This window comes from Crocodylus porosus, unplaced genomic scaffold, assembly GCF_001723895.1.
Source record: "Crocodylus porosus isolate Cpor-Errol unplaced genomic scaffold, CroPor_comp1, whole genome shotgun sequence".
NCBI classification, from domain to species: domain Eukaryota; kingdom Metazoa; phylum Chordata; order Crocodylia; family Crocodylidae; genus Crocodylus; species Crocodylus porosus.
The window spans coordinates 129,644-149,378 of record NW_017728940.1 but is presented as its reverse complement, the minus strand read 5'-3'; the positions used below and the strand labels follow the sequence as shown (position 1 = coordinate 149,378).

The 19,735-nt window shown below is 47.7% G+C and overlaps 3 protein-coding genes and 1 long non-coding RNA gene across 5 annotated transcripts in view; 3 read left to right on the top strand and 1 right to left on the bottom strand.

Annotated features, from left to right (window-relative positions):
• Positions 1–100: 100 nt before the first annotated feature.
• On the top strand, positions 101–15,020 carry OSCP1 (organic solute carrier partner 1). The gene is made up of 10 exons (XM_019547889.1): positions 101–257; positions 7,607–7,761; positions 8,270–8,437; positions 9,038–9,118; positions 9,754–9,857; positions 10,242–10,370; positions 11,249–11,318; positions 12,054–12,193; positions 13,030–13,093; positions 13,791–15,020. The coding sequence occupies exons 1-10, from the start codon at positions 146–148 to the stop codon at positions 13,905–13,907; spliced, it is 1,140 nt and encodes a 379-aa protein (XP_019403434.1). The 5' UTR covers positions 101–145; the 3' UTR covers positions 13,908–15,020.
• LOC109318567 lies at positions 9,564–17,939 on the bottom strand. 2 transcript variants are annotated; one of them, XR_002103278.1, is made up of 4 exons: positions 17,876–17,939; positions 11,313–11,398; positions 10,767–10,844; positions 9,564–9,820 (listed from the first exon to the last, which is right to left on the bottom strand). It is a non-coding gene; the product is annotated as an uncharacterized LOC109318567 (long non-coding RNA). The 2 variants fall into 2 exon arrangements; XR_002103279.1 differs by lacking the exon at positions 17,876–17,939 and adding an exon at positions 12,853–13,023.
• On the top strand, positions 15,493–15,970 carry LSM10 (LSM10, U7 small nuclear RNA associated). The gene has a single exon (XM_019547890.1). The coding sequence runs from the start codon at positions 15,580–15,582 to the stop codon at positions 15,946–15,948; it is 369 nt and encodes a 122-aa protein (XP_019403435.1). The 5' UTR covers positions 15,493–15,579; the 3' UTR covers positions 15,949–15,970.
• STK40 (serine/threonine kinase 40) overlaps positions 17,148–19,735 on the top strand; it is a 35,903-nt gene continuing 33,315 nt past the window's right edge. The window contains exon 1 of the mRNA XM_019547888.1: positions 17,148–17,254. The gene's annotated coding sequence lies outside the window, so the exon portion shown is untranslated. The remainder of the gene's footprint in view (positions 17,255–19,735) is intronic.

Sequence of the window (19,735 nt, the reverse complement as noted above, 5' to 3'; positions counted from 1 at the left end):
GACGCCTTGTGCCGTGCTGTCCTCACGCCAGGGTGGGTGGGGGGCGGTGCCTGGACGAGGCCCGACAGGCCAACAAGCTGCCCCCTGATTGGCTCGCTGCCCCGGTGTCCTGGCAACGCCCGCCGCCGGGCCGAGCTGTACAGACATGTCGGCGCGGACGCTGCCGCTGCTGTTCCTCAACCTGGGCGGGGAGATGCTGTACATCCTGGACCAGCGCCTGCGCGCCCAGAGCATCCCGGGCGAGAAGGCGCGCAAAGGTGGGAGCGGCCCCGCGGCCTTAGCTTGGAGCCTGCCGGGCAGGAGCCCCGGAGCACGGGCCCGCCCGGCAGCAGCACCCGCCCGGCCGGGTTCCGCGCATAGCCCCCAGTGGGACGGACGCGATCCCAGCCTCGCCCCGGCCCGGCTCGACTCTTGTGTTCCGTTTGCCCCTCGAGGGCGTGTCACGAGCTGGCCCCGCTCGGTGTTGCCCTGCGCCGGTCCTTGTGTCGCCCGCGGGGAGGGGGTGGGCTGGCCCAGCTGCCGCGTCTGGTCTAGTCTTCACAGAGCCTCGGGCAAGCGAGGGCAGAGGAAATCATCAAGTCGAAGTCAAAGCGGCGGTTCAGATCGCTGTGCCCAGACCCTATAACGCAGGAGATGGTGGTGCTCCAGCCGTGTCTCCTGCGTATGTTTCTTAACCAGTTGCAAAACGAAAGCAGCGCGTCCGACTAATGCCATCATTGAGGGGTAACTGCAAGCACCTGGGGAGCGAGCCCTGGCCAGGACATTGCAGACAAACGTTGCGCGGGTGTCGGGCAGGGCTGTGATACGTGAAGTCTTGGGGGCCGGCAACCTGGGCCGTGCCACCACGGGCTGCGCTGTCCTGTGCAGCTGCCGTGGGAGGGGCTCTAGACCTGTGCTGGGTTCTGCAAACACAAGAGACATCTGTGCCCTTCATCACCCTGATGGAGAGAAAAGAATTAAAAAAGAAGATGGGGAGTCCCTGCAGACCAAAAAGCAAGTGCTGTGAGACTCTCCTAGGCATAAGCTTTAATGCGTGTCTTGCTCACCCTGATGCCAAGTGCCAGAATGGGGAAGTGCTCCAGTATGGAGCAACTTCAGCCTGACTCATCCGTGGTAGTGTCCTGGGGTCAGTAATTGTTCTGGGATTGCATTTCAGTCATTCTGGAGATACAAAGATACTTGTGCTTCGTTAATAAAATAGTCTTGTGCAGTCACTCCCGTTGATGATATTTTGCCCTTGATTATATTTATTTAGAGGATTTATGAATGTACTTCCTGTGCTGTACTGGCCTGGTATTGCAAAGATGATCTAGTCTTGACCATCCTAGGTGATCTGGACATCGTGCTGTCTGTCATCATTAGGCACACAACAGCTCCCTGACTGGTAACAACTGGACCAAGTGGTGTCTTGATTATCTCTAAGTTTCCACGCAAATCATCGTTTCCTTTCTGTGCTAGAGGTTGCTACATGTACTGTGATCAAGCACTGGTGTTGTTGGAGGTGTCTTGTAGGGAGGAAGAAAAAGTGAAAACTAGGCTTGTTGGTTTTGTTGAGTACCATAGAAACTGGAATAAACTTTAGCATGTTTGTGTCTGTGTTTTGGAGTTTAGTGCCTCAGAGAGCCCTTTGTGGGACCAAATACTTCAAGATTTGGCCTTCTCAGCAATTTTGTCATCCAAGTTCTGAAACGTTACAGGGAAACTACTTTTTTTTTTGATATAGGTTTTCCCAAAGCTTGAAATAAACCCTGTGACAAAGTGTGTGTCAGGGTGAGACAAGGGAAATTAAACACTTGAATTATCTGTACACAATTATTGGAACCTGTGTCCATCCTTATTAAACTTTTGGGGGGCTTTTTACTTCTGGGACTAAATCATTATTACATGCACATTTTTTCCTCCTTTCAGTTTCTCACCTAAGGCACAAGTATTGGCTTTAAGTTATGTCCATCAAGCTGTTCTATCTAACTTATTAAACTAAACTTAAAAGCATCTCCTGCTTTCTATCATGATTGTATTATGAGAGAGGTAAATTTTTGGGATTCCTATCTCTGATTAGTGAGAAATCAGCATGCTCAGTTTACATATTTTGCTTCAGCACTGGAGAAGGTCTGCAGTTATTTGCACTATCCGTCAAACATAGTGTGAACCAACAGCATGTTAAGCCCTGAGAAACTGACAGCTCCAAAAATGACCCTTATAAGCCTTGAGAAGGATGGGAGCCAGTTCATTGTAAACTACTAATCCCCCAGCTCTGGTCAAGTACAGAGTGACTTTACAGTACTATCAATGCTGTGATCTTAGCAGTCCTAGAAGTGACCAGCCCCATCCTCTTCAAGGGTTTTTATAGTCACTGTTGGGGCTGCTGTCACCCTAGAAGCCTTGTAAATAAGGGGTGATCGTGCCCTGAAAGTGAGTGGCTCCTGTCATTTCAAGGCCCAACAGCCTAACAGCAGCCCGTTGACAGTGTCTTCCAGAAATAGCTTGTCCATATCTGCAGCAGGTAGTCTCTAAGGTGCCACTCTGCCCTGCCTTCTGCCTGACTTCAGACTAACACAGCTAACTACCCCCTCCCCCTGCCTGTTTTCACTCTCTGCATTCTGTTAAACTACTAATGAGTAGTTAGTTGCACATTAGATAGTGGATTGAAAGATGCTAGATACTGAGTTGCTTATACAGTAATAAACGTGCACAAATTCAGTTTGTCACAATATAAGCCATGGGTAATAAACTGGAGCTAGCACCTACCCCAACGATGCCCTTATCCAGGATTCAGAAGGGTGGAGTACATTGTATTTACACACTTGGGGAAAGGTGTCCATAATAACTTTCTTTCTGTTTTCCTTACTGTCCTTCCAAGCTGAAAAAACTGTCAAACAGTCCAGGTGACATGTTGCCAGAAAGTAATTATTAATTGTCCATATTATGTTTTTAAAGTAATAACCAGGTACATCTTATTTGTCCACATGCTGTTTGGATAGCTGAAAATATAAACCTTAAACGTAACAGGTACAAGACACAGGTGTGAATTACTGGCCCAGTAAACAATGTTCTGACATAACTCAGCATGCTAACAGGACCTGCTCTTGCTTTTATCGTGTGAGAATCAGACATTATTCTTCACTGAGCTGTGGTTACAGGGTTACATCTGTTTTGGGTATCTTTATTCTGATCTTTGTCAATAAAGTTCACTTGCAAGTAAACAGTAAATAGTCAGAAACCTCACCCCTTTACCTTCCCCACTGGGTGTAGAAAGTGCTGAGCAACTGTTTGGCATAAAATCCTGGCCCCACTCGAGTCAACAGGATTTTTACTGCAGACCTCAGCGGGGCTAAGATTTCACTCTTGGTTTTTCACTGCAAGCAAAAGGCATCAAATGGCCAGCTTTTTCTTGTTAAGCATTGAATGCTGACTTGAAAAACAAAGGTAGCTAATAAAATATTTTGCAGTTCCTTTCTAGATTTGCCTTTCAAGTATTGTTCTTTCTTCTTGAACTGCTGTTTTTATTTTATATGCTTCGTGTAGATGAATGGACAGAGGTGGACAGGAAACGAGGTACTGTAACCTTTTAGTTGCATGCAGTAGATGAACGCAACCACATGCACATACATGAGGCTCGTTGCACATACGCACTCCAAACCTGGCTGCTCCAGTGCCAGAGTGATAGTGTTAGAGAGACCAACAGGATTCTTCAATCAAGATCTGGTTTTTAAAAACAGGCATTACAACTTTAGATCTAAATGAAAATGTAGGCTCTTGGTGGGGGTTGGGGAACATTTGCAAATCATGTCCTTAAGACTAGTTTCTCTGAAAATTCATTTAAATCAGGCAATGAATATAAATATTTTAACCAGAGTGACCTCCTAGCCAAATGTGAATGTTTTTAGTTAACTTTATACAAAAGTAAGCATATAACTGTTATGAGTGCTGTGAGCAGTGTTGTCATGTAAAATACAGGCAGTTATCATGTATGCTGCAAAATTGTATTGCTGTAAGATTATTCCTTACTTGCTAATCCCCTGCCTATCCTGCATTTTAGTCACCACTTCCCTGGACTCAGCACTGCTTGAGCAGCTTCCCTTTGATAATTATGATACCTGTGTTCCAGCATAAGGCCTTCAGAGTTCTCCGTACATTTATTTAAGGTGGCATTTAAATGCTGAATTGATACCACCATGTACATAACCTGGAGTTTGCTACTGTTCTTTTCTGTGGCTCCATCACATTCTGTCCAGTGACATGCTCTTCCAGAATTTAAGGTGCACTAGCAGAACAAAAGGCTCTGTAGGACTTGCATTCAAAGCTGAGGTGAGAAGAATAAAGCATTCTTTTTTTTTCACACACGTGATCAAAGCACAAATGAGTTTCACACTGATCAGTCAAAAAAAGCTTTAATACTTCAGCTTCTGACATCAGAATGATATAGAGAAAGTACTACGTCCTTCAGTGGATGCTTCTCTTAAAGAGAATGGCCCTTTGAAGTCCCAGTTCAGAATCACAGGAATTTGTTGGTGGTAAGACAAGACCATGATAAAGGTGGGTGTAACTTAAATCAGCTAGTCCCATAATGTCAGGAATTATCTTACACAATGGAGAGAGAAGGGCCTGACTTCAGGCAGGTGAACTGAAATGACTGGTATCTGAAACAATAATTAGTGATTTTAAGTTAAGGGATTTTGGTATGAATGTGCATGATGTTTGCATCTGGCATCAGCTGTCAGCAAGTCTACCCGACCATAGTAGGCTATTGGACTGGTTTGATGAAGGCAGGCCACTTTGCACAGCTCACAGTGCACAAGGGAGTGAGGAAGCTGGCATCCATCTGGCCATTTCGGACTTCCTTGCCTAAATCTGCTGCTATCCAGCAACAGGTATGCTGCCTGGGCACAGCCTTCTGCATAAGACTACAGTGGGATTTGGCAGACTCCAGTCTGCCAGCACATCTAGCAGTTACTTACTGCATCAGCGTGGTGTTTTGTCTCATAATTAAAATTCAGTGCAGGTCGGATGGGTAAATTACTGTGGGCTTGGATTACTCCCTTGGCTGATTTTAATGTAAAGTTGACAAGTATGAGCATTGTCCAGACATCCATTTATCAGCTTCATGTCATGCATGTTATTCATGTTGTGTTAAACTGCACTAGAAACTAAGATGCGAGTCACAAATGCTGCTGTCTTTTTCACTGCATTCTCCCTTACATGTCAGCATCTCCTGTCTGCACCCAGCCCCCTACCCTTGTCCCACTGGCTGAGATCCTCCTGCCTACATTGCTTTTATGCTGCATTGTCTAGAGTGCTCCCATCCCTGCTCTGCTCCTTGTTCAAGGGTTATTGTCCCGAAGTAAGCTGGCTGGCATCTTCCCCTTGGAGCCTCTCCTTCATCCACCCCTTAGAATCTCTTTGCTTGACCCAAGGCTCTTGTCCTTAGATCCTATAAAGAGCTAACAAGCATTTGCTACCAGCTGGTCTTAAGGTGGACTTTTCTGGAGAAGACCAAAGTTGGATCTGCCGCTCACCTTGAATCTCGGTTTCTTTCACAGCTCTGGTTTAGATTTCATAGACATTAGGGCTCGAAGGGACCTCAGAAGATCATCAAGTCCAGCCCCCCGCCCCAGGGGCAGAAATCAGCAGGGATCATAGGATCCCAGCAAGATAAACATCCAGATGTCTTTTGAAGGCATTCAGAAGCCAATGAATAATTTTGACTGCATCAATTAATGTGCATAGAGTATAATTGGTGTGTGGTGAACACAAATCTTCCCATTCAGTTGTAAAATACATGGTCTTGGCTTTGACCACTGTGGCAGCTCTCAGTAGGATTGGCCCGCTACCTGTTTGAATGGCAGTGATTTACCTAAGCCAATGGTAACAGGTGAAGGAGAAGCCTTTAGAAAGTTGCAACATGTGCCAACAGCTTTAAAATATTTTTATAGGTATCGCCATAAGAGCAGAAATTCTTTACTTTCTCCTATATAGCTGACTAGCTGCAAAACCAAATGATGCTTATTCACATTGTGTTTGATTACTCTCCACTCCTACTGATGTGTGGCTGTTGTATATGGGTTCATTGCATTTCAGGGAAGTGAGTTGTTTTGGCTAGAATTAGCAACAAGTCAGTTATTTGCCAACAGTATTTTCTAAAGGTCAGAGTTGATTTGGGCTTGTTTGGGTCTCTGCTGCTCAAAAGCGGGGGATGGATGGCACCTTATTAGGCAGGTCTAGATGCCCGCCAGGGGATATGCTGTTCTGCAGCATTGTGAACGTTCCCTCCCAGCAAGCCCAGAGAGAATTGCATCAGTAATGGAAAGCAGTACAGTAAGTACAATTACCCGCCCCAGCTTCTGAGCACCCAGAAGCCGCCACCTCTGGGTATCTAACAAAGCATCAGGCAGAAAGTGAAAATAATTATTTCAGTAACTTCTCTTTTGGACATCTGTGCATTAGCCCACTCACCACCCTCACCATAGCCAAAGCCCATTCCCCCCCACCCCCTTGGTAGAATTAGATAATGTGTCCTACAGCTAAAGCTACCACTAAGGGGATATCAGTTCTTTCCTTCTTCCTGCCCCTGAGGTAGGTGTAACCCTTTAGAATTAGCTCATGTTGTGACCTTTGGCAGCAGTCACCTCCTTAGAAGACGCTTAGCCCGTGTTCAGTAATCTTTGGATCGTTGTATTAGTTTCATTCAGCATTCCCTTAGAAGGGAGTGAGCATGTGTGTATGATGCAGAGTTTAAGGCCAAATTAAATTAATTCCTGAAGATATAAGCACTATGGTAAGATTGTGCAATTCTTAACTTTCTCTCCACAGAGGCAATGTAGCCTAATGGCAACAGCACACTTGGTAGTCAGTCATAGGTTCTTTTCTTGGCTTTGCATCTCTGTAAGTCACCCAGCAGTCCTGTGTCTTAATTTATATGCATGTTATGCACCTTGTAGGATTGTTGTGAGACTTTCTAACACATTTATGAGACGTGTTAGGAACCTCAGGCAAAAACCAATGCATTGGCTTCAAGGGATCCCAATGTTTTAAATGCTTTCATGATGCAACCTAAGATCATCAGAAAAAGAACTTTGAATCATGCAGTAGACCTCTGTTTAGAAGAGGAAAACGGATGGATTGGAACAGGTGTTGAAGGAGGCAAAAGCAGCTGGCTACAGTTTGTTTCAAGTTTATAATGTGAAAAGCTAATTGCAAACACAGTTTCCCTCTTAAATAAAATTATAGCAATGCTGACATTGTAGGAACAAAAGATGAAGCTTCTAATGTATAATAAGGAAAGTTAAAATCTTAGCTATGCCTTAAAAAAAATGCGCCAAAAAGAGCTTTGTTTCCATCAGGAAGAAAAAAAAAAAGTTTGTTGCCAGTGTCTCAAATAAAGGTCTTGCACTTACTGGAATTTTCACCACTGCTGTTTATTGGAGCAAAACCTGGCACAATGTATTGGAATTGGAGAACTGTTACCCCTTCATTTTTGTTCTTGTGATTATGCGTTATTCTCATAGGTGACCTTCACGAGAATCATTTTACGACAGTGAATGTCCATATCCTTCATGTGGAGTGAAATACAGCAGATAAACGAACTAGATTTCTCTTGTCGTTACAGTTATGAATGACATCATCACAACCATGTTCAATAAAAAGTTTATGGAAGAGCTCTTTAAACCACAGGAACTCTATTCTAAGAAGGCTCTGAGAACAGTATATGACCGGCTGGCTCATGCTTCAATCATGAGGCTGAACCAGGCGAGCATGGACAAGGTAAGAGGGTGTCTTGCCTGTGTTCATGATACTAAAGTTAGAAGTCATTTTTTACTTTCTTCAGCGCTACTGCTTATTGGCAATTGAGAACAGCAGAATGTGGTTTTGTCGTACGCTGATTTATCAAGCATTTGCCAGACAAATCCTTTTAGATTTGAAATGCCACATTTCAAGTGTTTCCTTTCTGAAAAAGATACAGGAAAATCAGTAATAGCACCAGACATATCAAGGTAACTCAAATCCACATGCAAATGATTATGGTTATAAATAAGAAAAGAGAAGTGAAGTGTCTTATGAGCATTTTACCATATGGATATAAGCACTAAACATTGTTTTCTTGTGCATCAGCGCCCTAAGGAGTAAAAACTGTAGTTCTTATTGTATAGCTACCGTAATGAGTTTTCCAAGTCTCTTTCCAGGTTAAAATTGGCACGACAGTAGAACTGAACCAAGTGGTCTTGACTCTGGCTTTGTGATCTAACCAGAATTTACTTGCATTATTTTACAGCTGTATGATCTTATGACTATGGCTTTCAAATATCAAGTTCTACTCTGTCCTCGCCCCAAAGACATATTACTTGTCACTTTCAATCACCTGGATGCAATCAAGGATTTTATACAGGACTCCCCTACCATTCTGAACCAAGTGGATGAAACATTTCGACAGTTGATTGATGTAAGAGCCTGATTCTTGGATGAGCGTGGAACCTGCCACTGTTAAATCTATTTTCCCATCTTTTTTTCTCCAGCTAATTTTAGGGATGCTAAATACTTTGAGTAATGTGTGGAACTTACCTTTCAATTTTAGGGAACCACTCATTTTGCTGCTTTTCTGAAATTCAGGAAAATAAATTTATTTTAATTACGTAACCTGTAACTCTTGGAGCCAAGACCAGGACTATCCCAATGAAAGGAGCTTTTCATGCTAAAATATATTTCTTTGCAAGGGCATTCAGTAATCTATATCTTGTAACAATAAATAAAGGCCCTGGAAGGTTGTGAATATTGTCAAAATACTTTTGGAGACATAGACGTTTAGAATTTCAGCATTCTTTTCCTGCTGACTCTTTTAAAACTATTTAGGCAAATCAAAGTTGTCATAGTCTGTCTCTCCATTGACTGCAGTGCAATTTGGATGAAGCCCTTGTCCTTTAATAGCTACCTACTAGCAATGTCTTTATGCCCCGCCTTCCCCCCCGCAACATTGTTTTTGTATTTGTGTGCCCATGTTTGACCAGGACACCTAATAACTAACATTTCTTATTTTCTTTCCTAGATGTACAGTTGTCTCTCTGCTGGTGAATTTCAGCTGATCAGGCAAACTCTCCTTATTTTTTTTCAGGATATGCACATCAGGGTAAGTGCCCCGCTTGATTAGCCGATAAGAAATATGAATTTGATTTAGTGGCAGTAACATGTCATTTTTTCTGGTATTATCATATTATTCTAAAATCAGCTCATCTTTGCTGCTTGGGCTTGGTACTTGATTTGATTACTTCAAAAGTGTAATTGCTTGAAGCTCCAGAAACCAAAAATAATGTGCAGTGTAAGTGTGTCCAACCATTCTTGCTGTTTCCTAGTTACTTGAGTGATGGGGGACGCTACTACTGCCCATTCCCAGCTACTATGTTCTGAATTTGCTTATTTATTAGTGGGGGTCTCCTAAACTCAGGGAATGCCATGCAAGTATGGACTTACTGACTGTCAAACTACTTTAACCTTTTTAATTAAAAGCTTGACTGAGAAACTGAGGATTAAAGGCGAGTTTGGTATGCTCTGAATAAAGGAAAGGATTCTCTCAGTAAGCTGAGCACAAGCAGTTTATTTCAGATCAGGGTATGATGCCAAGCAGTGTGACTGTTGTGGGCCCATCACATGCTTGTTTCACACACTGGTCTCCCTTGATGCTGGTGGACTACAGGATTGAGCCCTGAGCAGGTGATGTGAGGAGGCATCTGACTGGTGCTCTCATGGGTGGGGTGTTCTTTGCAGGTGTCCATCTTTCTGAAGGACAAAGTGCAAAACTCGAATGGTCGTTTTGTGCTGCCAATCTCGGGTCCTGTTCCATGGGGGACAGAAGTTCCAGGACTCATCAGGTGAACCCTAGACCACTATTAATTATGTCTGCATTTCCCCTGCATGCATGGCCACCCAGATAGGGGGTGACCAGCCAGTGGCAAAGTGAAAGCTTGGCCGATGGGAATTGCTCTGAGACTGGTATCCGTGTTGCCTAGTTAGTTGCAAGTATTAACATCCAAAGGACGCACAAGTCATGATTTGCTATCAGTGACCTGCTAGTAAATGCCTGAGAACCTCTCTGTAATCCCCTGCTCCTTTTATTTCTCTTTTTAAAATATTTAGTTTTTTTTACAGTGATGGCAAGAAATTATGTAAAATATTTTTATTCCTGTTCATAGGCAATACTGAAGGCCCCAACTAAATGTCTTGAGATAATGATGACTTATTTTTGTTCTTTTAAGGATGTTTAATTGCAATGGAGATGAAGTTGAAAGAGTTGAATTCACCAGTGGTGGAAATTATGTTATTCCACAAAGAGAAGGCTCTTTTGATCTTTATGGAGACAGGGTCCTTAAACTGGGCACAAATATGTAAGTAAATGTTCCTGCATAGAAACTGGAGGTCAGCTCTGAAGAGAGTGGCTGTAGGTTTGTTCAGAAACATATATATTCTAGTTTTTATCCAATGTGCTTATTTTTGCCACTTCTGCTTTTTGCTTGACACTTTGACTTCAGTGACCTTGGCCAGTGGAGCAAGCAACACAAATAGCAGTAGCTATGAATCACAGTAACTCCTTGTAGCCTGAGGTCTGCTCACTCTTAGTGGTCCATCAGGCTAGCACCATTAAGGTGCACCAGTTTCTGCTGTCAATAGCATGCAAGAGAATGGTATGGCTAACATTGCGTCTGCCTGCTCAAATGACCAAGCACCAATTGTGGCTAGTAGAAGCCTTAAGCTCAAGTCCAAAGCAGGTTCTAAATGGGTACCTCTGAATCCATAGTGAGATGCCAGAACTGCTCTGTCAATTCTCCCTCGTAGTTATGAATGGATGAGTTTAAATAGCTCTAGAAAAAAAAAAAAACAGGTTCTTTACTCGTGCCTGTGGCCTAGTTGAGGGTAGACAAGGTGTTGTTTAGTACTATACATTCTCTGAGTTCATATACTTGTCACTTAGGTGTATTCAGGGGTTATTTTTTATTTATTGTTACAGGTATTTCCTATAAGTAGTTTAGCATCAGGGAGCAAGAGTTGGGAGTGCTCTTCACGCATTTTCACTCTTTTCTGCACATGGGCATTTTAACAAAATCAGCATATTAAGAAACCTAGCCGAGTATTCAGTGTCTCCAGAAAAAAAATACACAGAAGCCTTGTTTTGATCCAGCATAAATAGAGGTGTCTTTTGCTCTTGGCCTATGTATAGCAACTGACTTTTCCCATAAACATAGTAACCCTTCTATATTTTTTCTAGGTACAGTGCAAGTCGGCCAGTAGAAACTCACATGTCTGGAGCATCCAAGAGTTTGACATCTCACACAAAGGTAGTCTTCTTCCATCTCCTTCAGGCTTTGCTAAGTGCTTGACCTCAGTGGAAAGGAATCCCATGCTCTAAGTATGTGTTCTATTAAAAAAAAAAAAAGTATTTTTGATTAGTTCTGAATTTGCTGTTTAATTGCATATGGGATCTCCCTGTTCTTGTGTGAGAGCGATCTCTTGTTCATCCATTATTTAATATGCTTCTACTCTGCCTGTTTGCTTGTTCTGTTTCTCAAGCAGACCATGCCAGTATTTTCATTCTCCATCACTGGAGGTTGTTCCAGGCCTCTACCTTGTCACCCTTCTCTGAACACTGTCCACATTAACAGAGAGAGGAATCAGTAGTGTGCAGTACTCTAGACCAGGCCACCTCCTTGACTTCTGTAATGAAAGTCTAATTTTTCTGTATTATCTGTTGTCCTGTTCCTCACGCATCCTTAAATTTTGCTTCTCTTGAGCACTTTTCAATATTTTGAGAGGTGGGGAAGTTTAGTTTTCCAAATTTAGCAGCTATTCTAATTATCCAGGAAATTACTTTATCCTGTATCTGTAAAGTCAAACATCTAATTAATGTGTATGTATTTGCTAAACTTCAGGACCTACATTTATGCCACAATAACAGAAATGCGTTAATTATGTCACTCCTGAAATAACGTTTTCTTAATGAAACCAGGAACAAAAATGTGTATGGTCAGTCTCTGGATTGATAAACAAACAACTTCATTTATTGTTTTCCGCAGGAGAATGCAGCCCCTAACCCTCTTGCTAAGGAAGAACTGAACTTTTTGGCTAGATTAATGGGCGGTCTTGAGATCAAGAAACCCAGTGGCACTGAGGCAGGATTCCGATTAAACCTATTCACCACAGATGAGGAGGAAGAGTATGCTTAATTCAGAGCTTGTTTTGTGCATGTGATTTTGGTGCTGGGTGAAGTGCTATGTTAAGAGTTGTGGAGACAGAAGCTCTCACTCCACAATGTAGGTACAGTACTGGCAACCTTTCTAGTGTCTCAATTCTGACTCGATTCCCCAATGGATTCTACTGGGGAATAAGAGGTGATATTTAATCTCTCTGGCACAGCCCCATCTTGGCCTCTGTGTTGAGATTACTAGCAGGGGAGCCAGTTTGCATTGGGAGTGTAGAGACTGCTCCTCTGGAAGAGAACTGATACCTCACTGCTCAGCAGAATCTGAGTGATACCTCACTGCTTAGCAGGGAATGAGCTCTTATCAGTAGAATCTTGGTCTTAGCTTTGAACCTGTGGCCAAAAGTGGAAGAAACCGTAGCCCATTACCAATACCACTTTGCTCCTTTCAGACATGCATATTACAGCCTTCACAATAGCTCAGCCAGTCAGGTCTCTGCTCTGCTTCTTCTAGTTCCCCTTTGGTAAAGTGATATATTTTCTGGCTTGCAGTGATCAGGGGAAGGCTATGAACCATTCCATTCCCTGATGATGGGTGCAAAACACATTTGGTACAAATCTACCTCAATCAAAGAACCATTCCCATCACTCCAGTCAGCAGAAAACCCACAAACCTGCAGAGAGATAAAAGGATTGTTGCCTGTTCTCTTGTCCATTGTAGTCACATAAATGGGGAAAGTTGAGTCAAGCTTCCAAGTGCTAACCTATTAAGCATCTTCAGACAAATGTTTTCTTCATTCATTCACTTATCATTATGGGACTGAGTAAATGTATTTATCCTTTCTATCCAGACATGCGGCATTGACCAGGCCAGAAGAACTGTCTTATAAAGTTATCAATATACAAGCAACTCGGGTATGTGCAGTAATCTTTATTATCTAATCTTTATCATCTCCTTGCTGCCAAGGGTTGACTTTTATCTTAAAGATGCATTTGATGTTTTAAAAATATTAGCATGCTTTTGCAGAACCTGGTTAAGATCCCAACTCAATTAAGGAAATTCTGCACATATTTGGCTATTAATACATTTGCTATATAATAAACCATTTAGTGGCCAAAGCCCAACTTTAAAAAAAAATGCCAACAAAGACCAGACTGGATTGTTCTCCTGTTCCTAGCTGCGGTCCTGCAGGAGATTAAGTTTAGCAGGTGAATGTTTGTAGCGCCGGTAGGTAAATGCAATCCAAGTTCCATGTTATGTTTCCAATCCTGTGGCCTTTACACAGTCAGCATCCCCACGGACTTTGCCTCTTTTGGGACCACACATTGCATCATTAGCTGTTCTAGGGAAACGACTGTCTACATTCTTTTCCTGTTGTTTATTTTCAGCAGCTATTCAACTGTTGATCCATGAGGGTTTTTAATTGTGCAGTTACTGAAATATCTCTCTGTTGAATTTACTTTTCATATACATAATATTCAAAATAGAAAGGACTTTTCTAAGGTTAATTAAATGTTAGCCTTTACACTTGAGCCCTTTACACAGTTACCCTGACTGAAACCCTTGTGAAATGAAGGATTTACATGGTGGGGGCCCTTTCCTTCTGAACAGGACCAAGAGCGGAACAGGGAGCTGGCTCAAATCATGGGAGAATTTGAGGTGACGGATCAGCCCAGACAGAGCACCAGCAAGGGAGACGATTTGCTGGCGATGATGGATGAGCTGTGATATTCCATCTCCCAAAGGCACAGGCAGGACATGGAGCTGCCTCTAGTCACGTAGTTTGACATGGCCAAACCCTGCTGCAGTTACAGTTTCCATCTGTTGGTTTTGGGACTGATGTACCTAGGCCCGCATATGGCACCAGAAGCAGGCTCTGGGGGCTGCTGGTGCATGTTCTGCCATAGACAGTCTGGTTTTAAATGTGGTATTTTACATATTTGCTTCCTTCACCTTCTATCAAAGCTCTAGGCCATCCCATGCCAGGGATGCAGCTGCCCAGTAGCTGAAATGAAAGTGCGGAGCGTTCCTGTTCTGCCCGTATCCTCCTCTGCTGGAGGCCAGGTTCTGTCCATGTCCTTTACTGTGAGAAGTGGGAGTTGGTGCAGTGTCTACCAGCCAGTGCCTGGCTCTCATGGATGGGGGAAAGAACCGCTCCTCCTTCATCCAGCATCATTGTCAGATGTGCGTATCCATGTGTCCAGCATCACACAGAAAACACCTGGGCAGCACACAGATGAAGCAAGTGACAGGAAGTGCTCTGCTCCGGTCTGGGCAGTGTTCTTGTAGCTGTGTACATACCAGGGCTCCCCCAGGACCCCCATGCAATGTACCGCTGTCCACCTTGGTCCCTGCATGAGCAAGCACCTGCAGTGGGGCTCCCCGTGGCTGTTGTGTGCTTCAACCCCCGGCATCTGCGCCCTCTGGCTCCTAGTGCCGTGTCTGACAGTGACACCTGCTGCGGGCTCATGGGCTCCCTCCAGCTGGTGATCTTTTGCCCTGGATTACAATTGTGTAGAGGATTTAGGAATGTGCTTCCTGTACTGTGTTGGCCTTGTAGTGTAGACAATGCGGTTGTGACTGTTCTAGGTGATCTGTGCATCGCACTCTGTCATCATCAGGCACAGAACAGTTCCCTGGTTGGTAATGGCTGCACCGAGTCATGTCTCAACTTGCCTCTGTTTTCAGGGAAATATCACTTCCTTTCCCTGGAAGTTACTGTATGTACTGTGACCAAGTGCTGGTGCTGGGGGAGGTCTCCTGTGGGGAGGAAGAAAAAAGAAAGCTAGGCTTGTGTTTCAGAGTACCACAGAAACCAGAATAAACTTCAGTGTGTCAGTGCTCTTGTCTGAGTTGAGTGCTTCTGGGAGCGAGACTTGGCCTTCTCAGCAATGTTGTCATCCACGTTCTGAAATGCCCCAGGGAGGCAAACTCCTTTTTTTTGATACAGGGTTTTCTGAAGGCTGAAATCAACCCTAAGCGACACGAGTGGGGGAGAGGGGAAGGGCGCATGTTCAGCATTCACACGAGCTAGACCCCCTTCCTGGAGCTGGGATCCCTCCTTATTAAACGTTTGGAACCTTCTGTTTCCGTGACCAAATCACTTCCACGCCCGTAACCCGCTCCGCGCAGGGCCGTGGAGCGATCACGTGTCTACCGCAACACGGCTGCTCATGGCTCGGCGCCCAGCTCACCGCGCAGGCGCAGCAAGCAGCCAATCCCCGTGAGGGTCACATGGCTGCTCAGTGCGCGGGCGCAGTAGGCAGCCAATCTCTACGGGCCCCCGGCGCTCAGTGCGCAGGCGCCGCGGGCCGCCAATGCCGCGCGGGGGCGGGCCCACGCGCCCCTTGACCCCAGGCGGTGAGCTGGCCAGTCTGTGACCGTGTCCGCGTCCGCGATCATGTGGGCACCGGCGTCGCCGCGGGAGCGCGCCATCTCGGAGAACAGCCTGGTACTGCTGCTGCAAGGGCTGCGCGGGCTCGAGGCCACCGTGGACCTGCGCGACGAGAGTGCGGCCACCGGGCGCGTGGCCAACGTGGACGCGTTCATGAACATCCGCCTGGCGCCCGCCGCGCTCACGGACCGGCGCGGCCGCCGCCACTGCCTGGAGCAGCTGCTGGTGGCCGGGCGCAGTGTGCGCTACGTACACCTACCTGACGGCCTGGACGTGCGCGCCACGCTGCAGGCCCAACTCCGCCTGCTGCAGCGGCTGCGTCGCCCCGCTCCCGCCGCCGCCCGCCGCGAGTTCCCGCCCGCTCGCCGCAAGTGAGCGCCGCCTCCCGCCCGGACACCGCCTCATGCCCCTGCCCCCGCGCGGGCCGGACCCGGAGCCCAGCGCCGTGACGCCGCCCCGTGGTCTTATGACTCTGGGCCCGGCTGCTTCCGGTCGGTGCCGCCGGGCACCGGAGGACGCAGCTTGGTGGCCTGTCTGCAGGGCAGCGGAGACGTTTTGCAAATAAACCCCCATGGCGGGAGTTCTTGTGCTGTGCTGTGCTGTGTTGCGCTGTGCTGTGCTCAGCGCAGCTCGTAGCGGGGCCTGTCGCTGTCGCGTCAGCGCGACCTTTGCTGCCCCGTGGTCCCGCCGGGGCCGGGCTGTACCCCGAGGTGCTCGGAGCTTCCCTCTGCGGGGGCAGTCCCAGCCCCCGCCTCCGCAGCATTTCCGGCCCTCGCAGTGAGCCCTGGGGGCGGCCTGGTGTAGGAGCCCGGCTGCCGCTGTGCCGGAGGCAGCCAGGGCAGTACAGCTCCCGGTTTGCCTGTCTGGGGCCCGGCAGGGAGGCCTGGTCTGCAGCCCCTGTTCCCTCGGCGGGCTCCGAGCCGGGCTCCCTGTGCTGCGTGTGTCCGTCACCCTGGAGGCCTGAGGTTCGGCTGGGCCGGTGCCGTTCCCCAGGGCCGGGGGGCAAGAGCTGGGCCCTGCCCCCAGCAGCTGTGGTGCAGGGGTGGGGGCGCAGCTGGTCCGCTGGGTCGCGGCTGCAGAGCGGCAGCACACGCACGGCGTGGTCCTGCCTCGGGCCCCAGCGCCTGGGCGTAGCCCGGGAACACATGGACACAAGCAAATGCACACGTAGGCGGGGCAGCCCCGGGATCCCTTGCAGCCTGCTCCGGATCGGGGCCCAGCCCCTTCTCTTCCAATCACGGGGAGGCCTGTCTGAATACCCCCACGTGCCCGCCAATCCCTGGCAGCCCTCCGGCTTGGCATCCAATAAACGCAAGCGGGGGCCCGCCCCCCTGCTCCGCCCTCGGGATCTTCCAATCAGCACTTCTCCGCCTCGCCCCCGGGAGGAGGCTGGCCCAATCTTAGCCCGAGCAGGCGCAGCGTGGCCCTCACGCAATTCCCAGCAAGTCACGTGGTTCTTTCGTGCCGCCATCTTTGCTGAGGGCGGGGTGCCCAGGAGTGGTATGGCGGCGGCTGGCGGGCGGGGGCGTGCCCTCTCGCCGGTGCGTCACTTCCGTTGTCAGGTGGCCGTGGCGGAGCGGAGTCCTGACCGGAGGACGGGGCCGAGGCGGGGCTGCCCGGAGCGGCTCCGGCCCCGGGGGCATGGGGCACGGGTGAGGCGCGCCGAGCGCCGCCGGCACCGGTGAGGGGTAAGGGCGTGTGTGGCGCTGCGGGCGTGTGGGTGGATGGTCCCGGGGGGTGTCTGAGACGAGACGGGCCCCACCGTGCTCGCGGCCCCGGGGCCCGGTCCGGGTGGTGCCCGGGGCGCTCCTTCTGCGTCGCGGCCTGGACTCTTTCCCCCCCCCCTTCCCTCCCGGCTCGCCCCGGGTGCTGAGGCGGCGCCGCGGACGGGCCCGGCGCTGGGTCCGGCCTGGATGAGGGCAGAGCGCCGCCCTGTGCCGGGTGGTCGACACCGGGCCGGATCCTGTCTTTGGCTTCGGACCTCCGGCAGAGCTGCATCTATGCCCGCCCTGCGGGGGACTGCTGTGCAGACCAGACTCAGACCTTTGCTGTGATGTCTGTGCCTCCAGCCCTGACTAGATCCTCTCTGTAGTCTAGGGTGCCGGTGGACGTTCGGGTGCCCTGGCTCCTATGCTGTGAGGCACAGGCCAGCCGCTTTGGGCACACGGCACTTCCCGCCATGCAGGGGGACGCGGGCATTGTCTTGCCGTGGGCACGATAGCGACAGGTGCTGGTTAAGTCCCAGCATGCCGGTCTGGCGTCCAGGCAGGCAGTGAGAGGGGATTTGTAAGCAAAGCATCACCTGGTTTCGGTCCCTGCTGTCACATGGCTGGTTGCGGAGCCTCGGCTGCGCTCCCCTTATTTTGTTAGTGACGTCCAGCTGCCAGTGCAGGGTTAAGAGCAAAGTCGGATGTTTTCAGGGATTTGCAAGGGCTTAGAGAGGAGCCATGCTGCCGTCTCCTTGCGAATATGATGCTGTCTGCTATGCAAATGCTGTGTTACGTTTCAGTAGTGACTAGTGTCAAGAGGTTGAAGCGAGCCTATGATTGTGAAACCTCTCCATGACTAAACTCCAGTTGTTCAAGGTGTTGAACTTGTTTCTAGTTCTTTGTGGCTTCTAAAAATTAGAAGCCAGTTTGTGTAAACTCTTGCGACAGAGTAGAGTCACTCTTCTGACAATTTGCATCTCAGCTCAGGTCCATGGTGGGGATGGACTCGCTGCTGGTCCAGTCCTTGCATTTGTCCGTGTCCTTTGCTCAGTGGACAATAGCCAAGTTGTAGCTGCTGTAAGAAGAGAGTGGGCAGCCGCTGTTAGGGAGTCACTGTTAGGTCTCACGAGCCTGTAGCAATATAGGTGAGCTCGGTCGCCCTGATGTTGATGCTGGAGGAATCAGAATTAAATTGTCTTGCAGGTGCTGCGGATGCTGCTGTCACAGTTCCTGCAGGTCAGCCACAGCGTTTGGCACTTCAGACAGATGATGGGTCAGCACAGGGCCGTGCTCTTTGTTCCTGGGGCATGCACAAACCCAGGTGTTTGTGTGGAGATAGCTTTACATGCCTGCTCGTAGGAAGGAGCTTTACTCACCTGTGTGACGGCCTCGGAGCCTTCCTGCAGCTCTGACTCAGTGCTGTGGAAATCTGTATGACTCTTGCAGGCAAAGTGGTTGGGAATTTATGATGAAGACAGTTAGGGAGAATTTTGGTGACTTTTAACTGTGTGCTAAAACATAAAAGGAGTTTTGCTTTCTGACTTTGCTCATCAGCTTCTGAGTGAAGGTTTCCATTAAATATGGCAGTGGAGATTTAACGTCCTAATTTTTGCAATCCCCTGTTGACTTATTGTTAAGGAAACACAGTGACATGCTCCCATTCAAAAATAGTGTTGTAGTGTTCTTTTCAACTTCCTTGCTAGACCACCGACTCTCCAAGAGGAGCTTTGCAAGACCAGAGAATCCTGCTTTACGGTGTGGAAGCCTGTAGCCTTCTTTTCTGGGAGCTCTTTCCAAAGTAGCAGCAATTGGATAGAATGATTAGACTCATTCATTAAACTAGAGCGATGCAAATGCATGCATGTTGGCTTTCAAATGCTCGCCCTGTTCCCTTGACTACATTTGGTCAGAGAGGTAAGCTTCCTGGCTCTCTCTAAGCTGAACTTGCCAAGCCTGCATAACTTGCATACCTTCCACAGCTAACAGCTCTAAAATAGGCTCGTCCAGTCTGGTAACAGTCCTGTGTACTGGGGAGGGCCTTTAAAAAAGCAGCTTTTCCTGTCCTTCATAGCACCAGAACAGGAACTTGGGGAACCAAAGGCAAACTTTTGCTTCCCGGTTCTGGCAGTGTACATGAAGGTACACGGAACTGGTGATGTAAGTGCACATGTGTGCATGCTCATGTACATATATGGTACCTACTCTACTCTTGGGTCCAGGTATTTGAGAGACCGTGTGTTGGCAGAGCCTATGTGTAGCTTGTATAAGGTTTGCTGTGCCCAGTGTTCTGTAATTTTTAGCAGTTTATCATTCATCCTAAACCAGGACTGCTGCTGTCATTCAAGTGATCACTAACCATTCCTTGTCCCAGGTGCTCCTGTGTCTAACTGATGTATTAGTCTGACCAGCACTGTGAACTTGATCAATATGTGCATGTCACACAACTTGTCGTG

Bases quoted from the DNA above. Each gene is read 5' to 3' on its own strand.
- LSM10 (XM_019547890.1), top strand. From the start codon at position 15,580: ATGTGGGCACCGGCGTCGCCGCGGGAGCGCGCCATCTCGGAGAACAGC.
- OSCP1 (XM_019547889.1), top strand. From the start codon at position 146: ATGTCGGCGCGGACGCTGCCGCTGCTGTTCCTCAACCTGGGCGGGGAG. The intron at 9,119-9,753 runs GTAAGTGCCCCG...TGTTCTTTGCAG, and splicing joins TTCAGGATATGCACATCAGG to GTGTCCATCTTTCTGAAGGA. The intron at 9,858-10,241 runs GTGAACCCTAGA...TGTTCTTTTAAG, and splicing joins GAAGTTCCAGGACTCATCAG to GATGTTTAATTGCAATGGAG.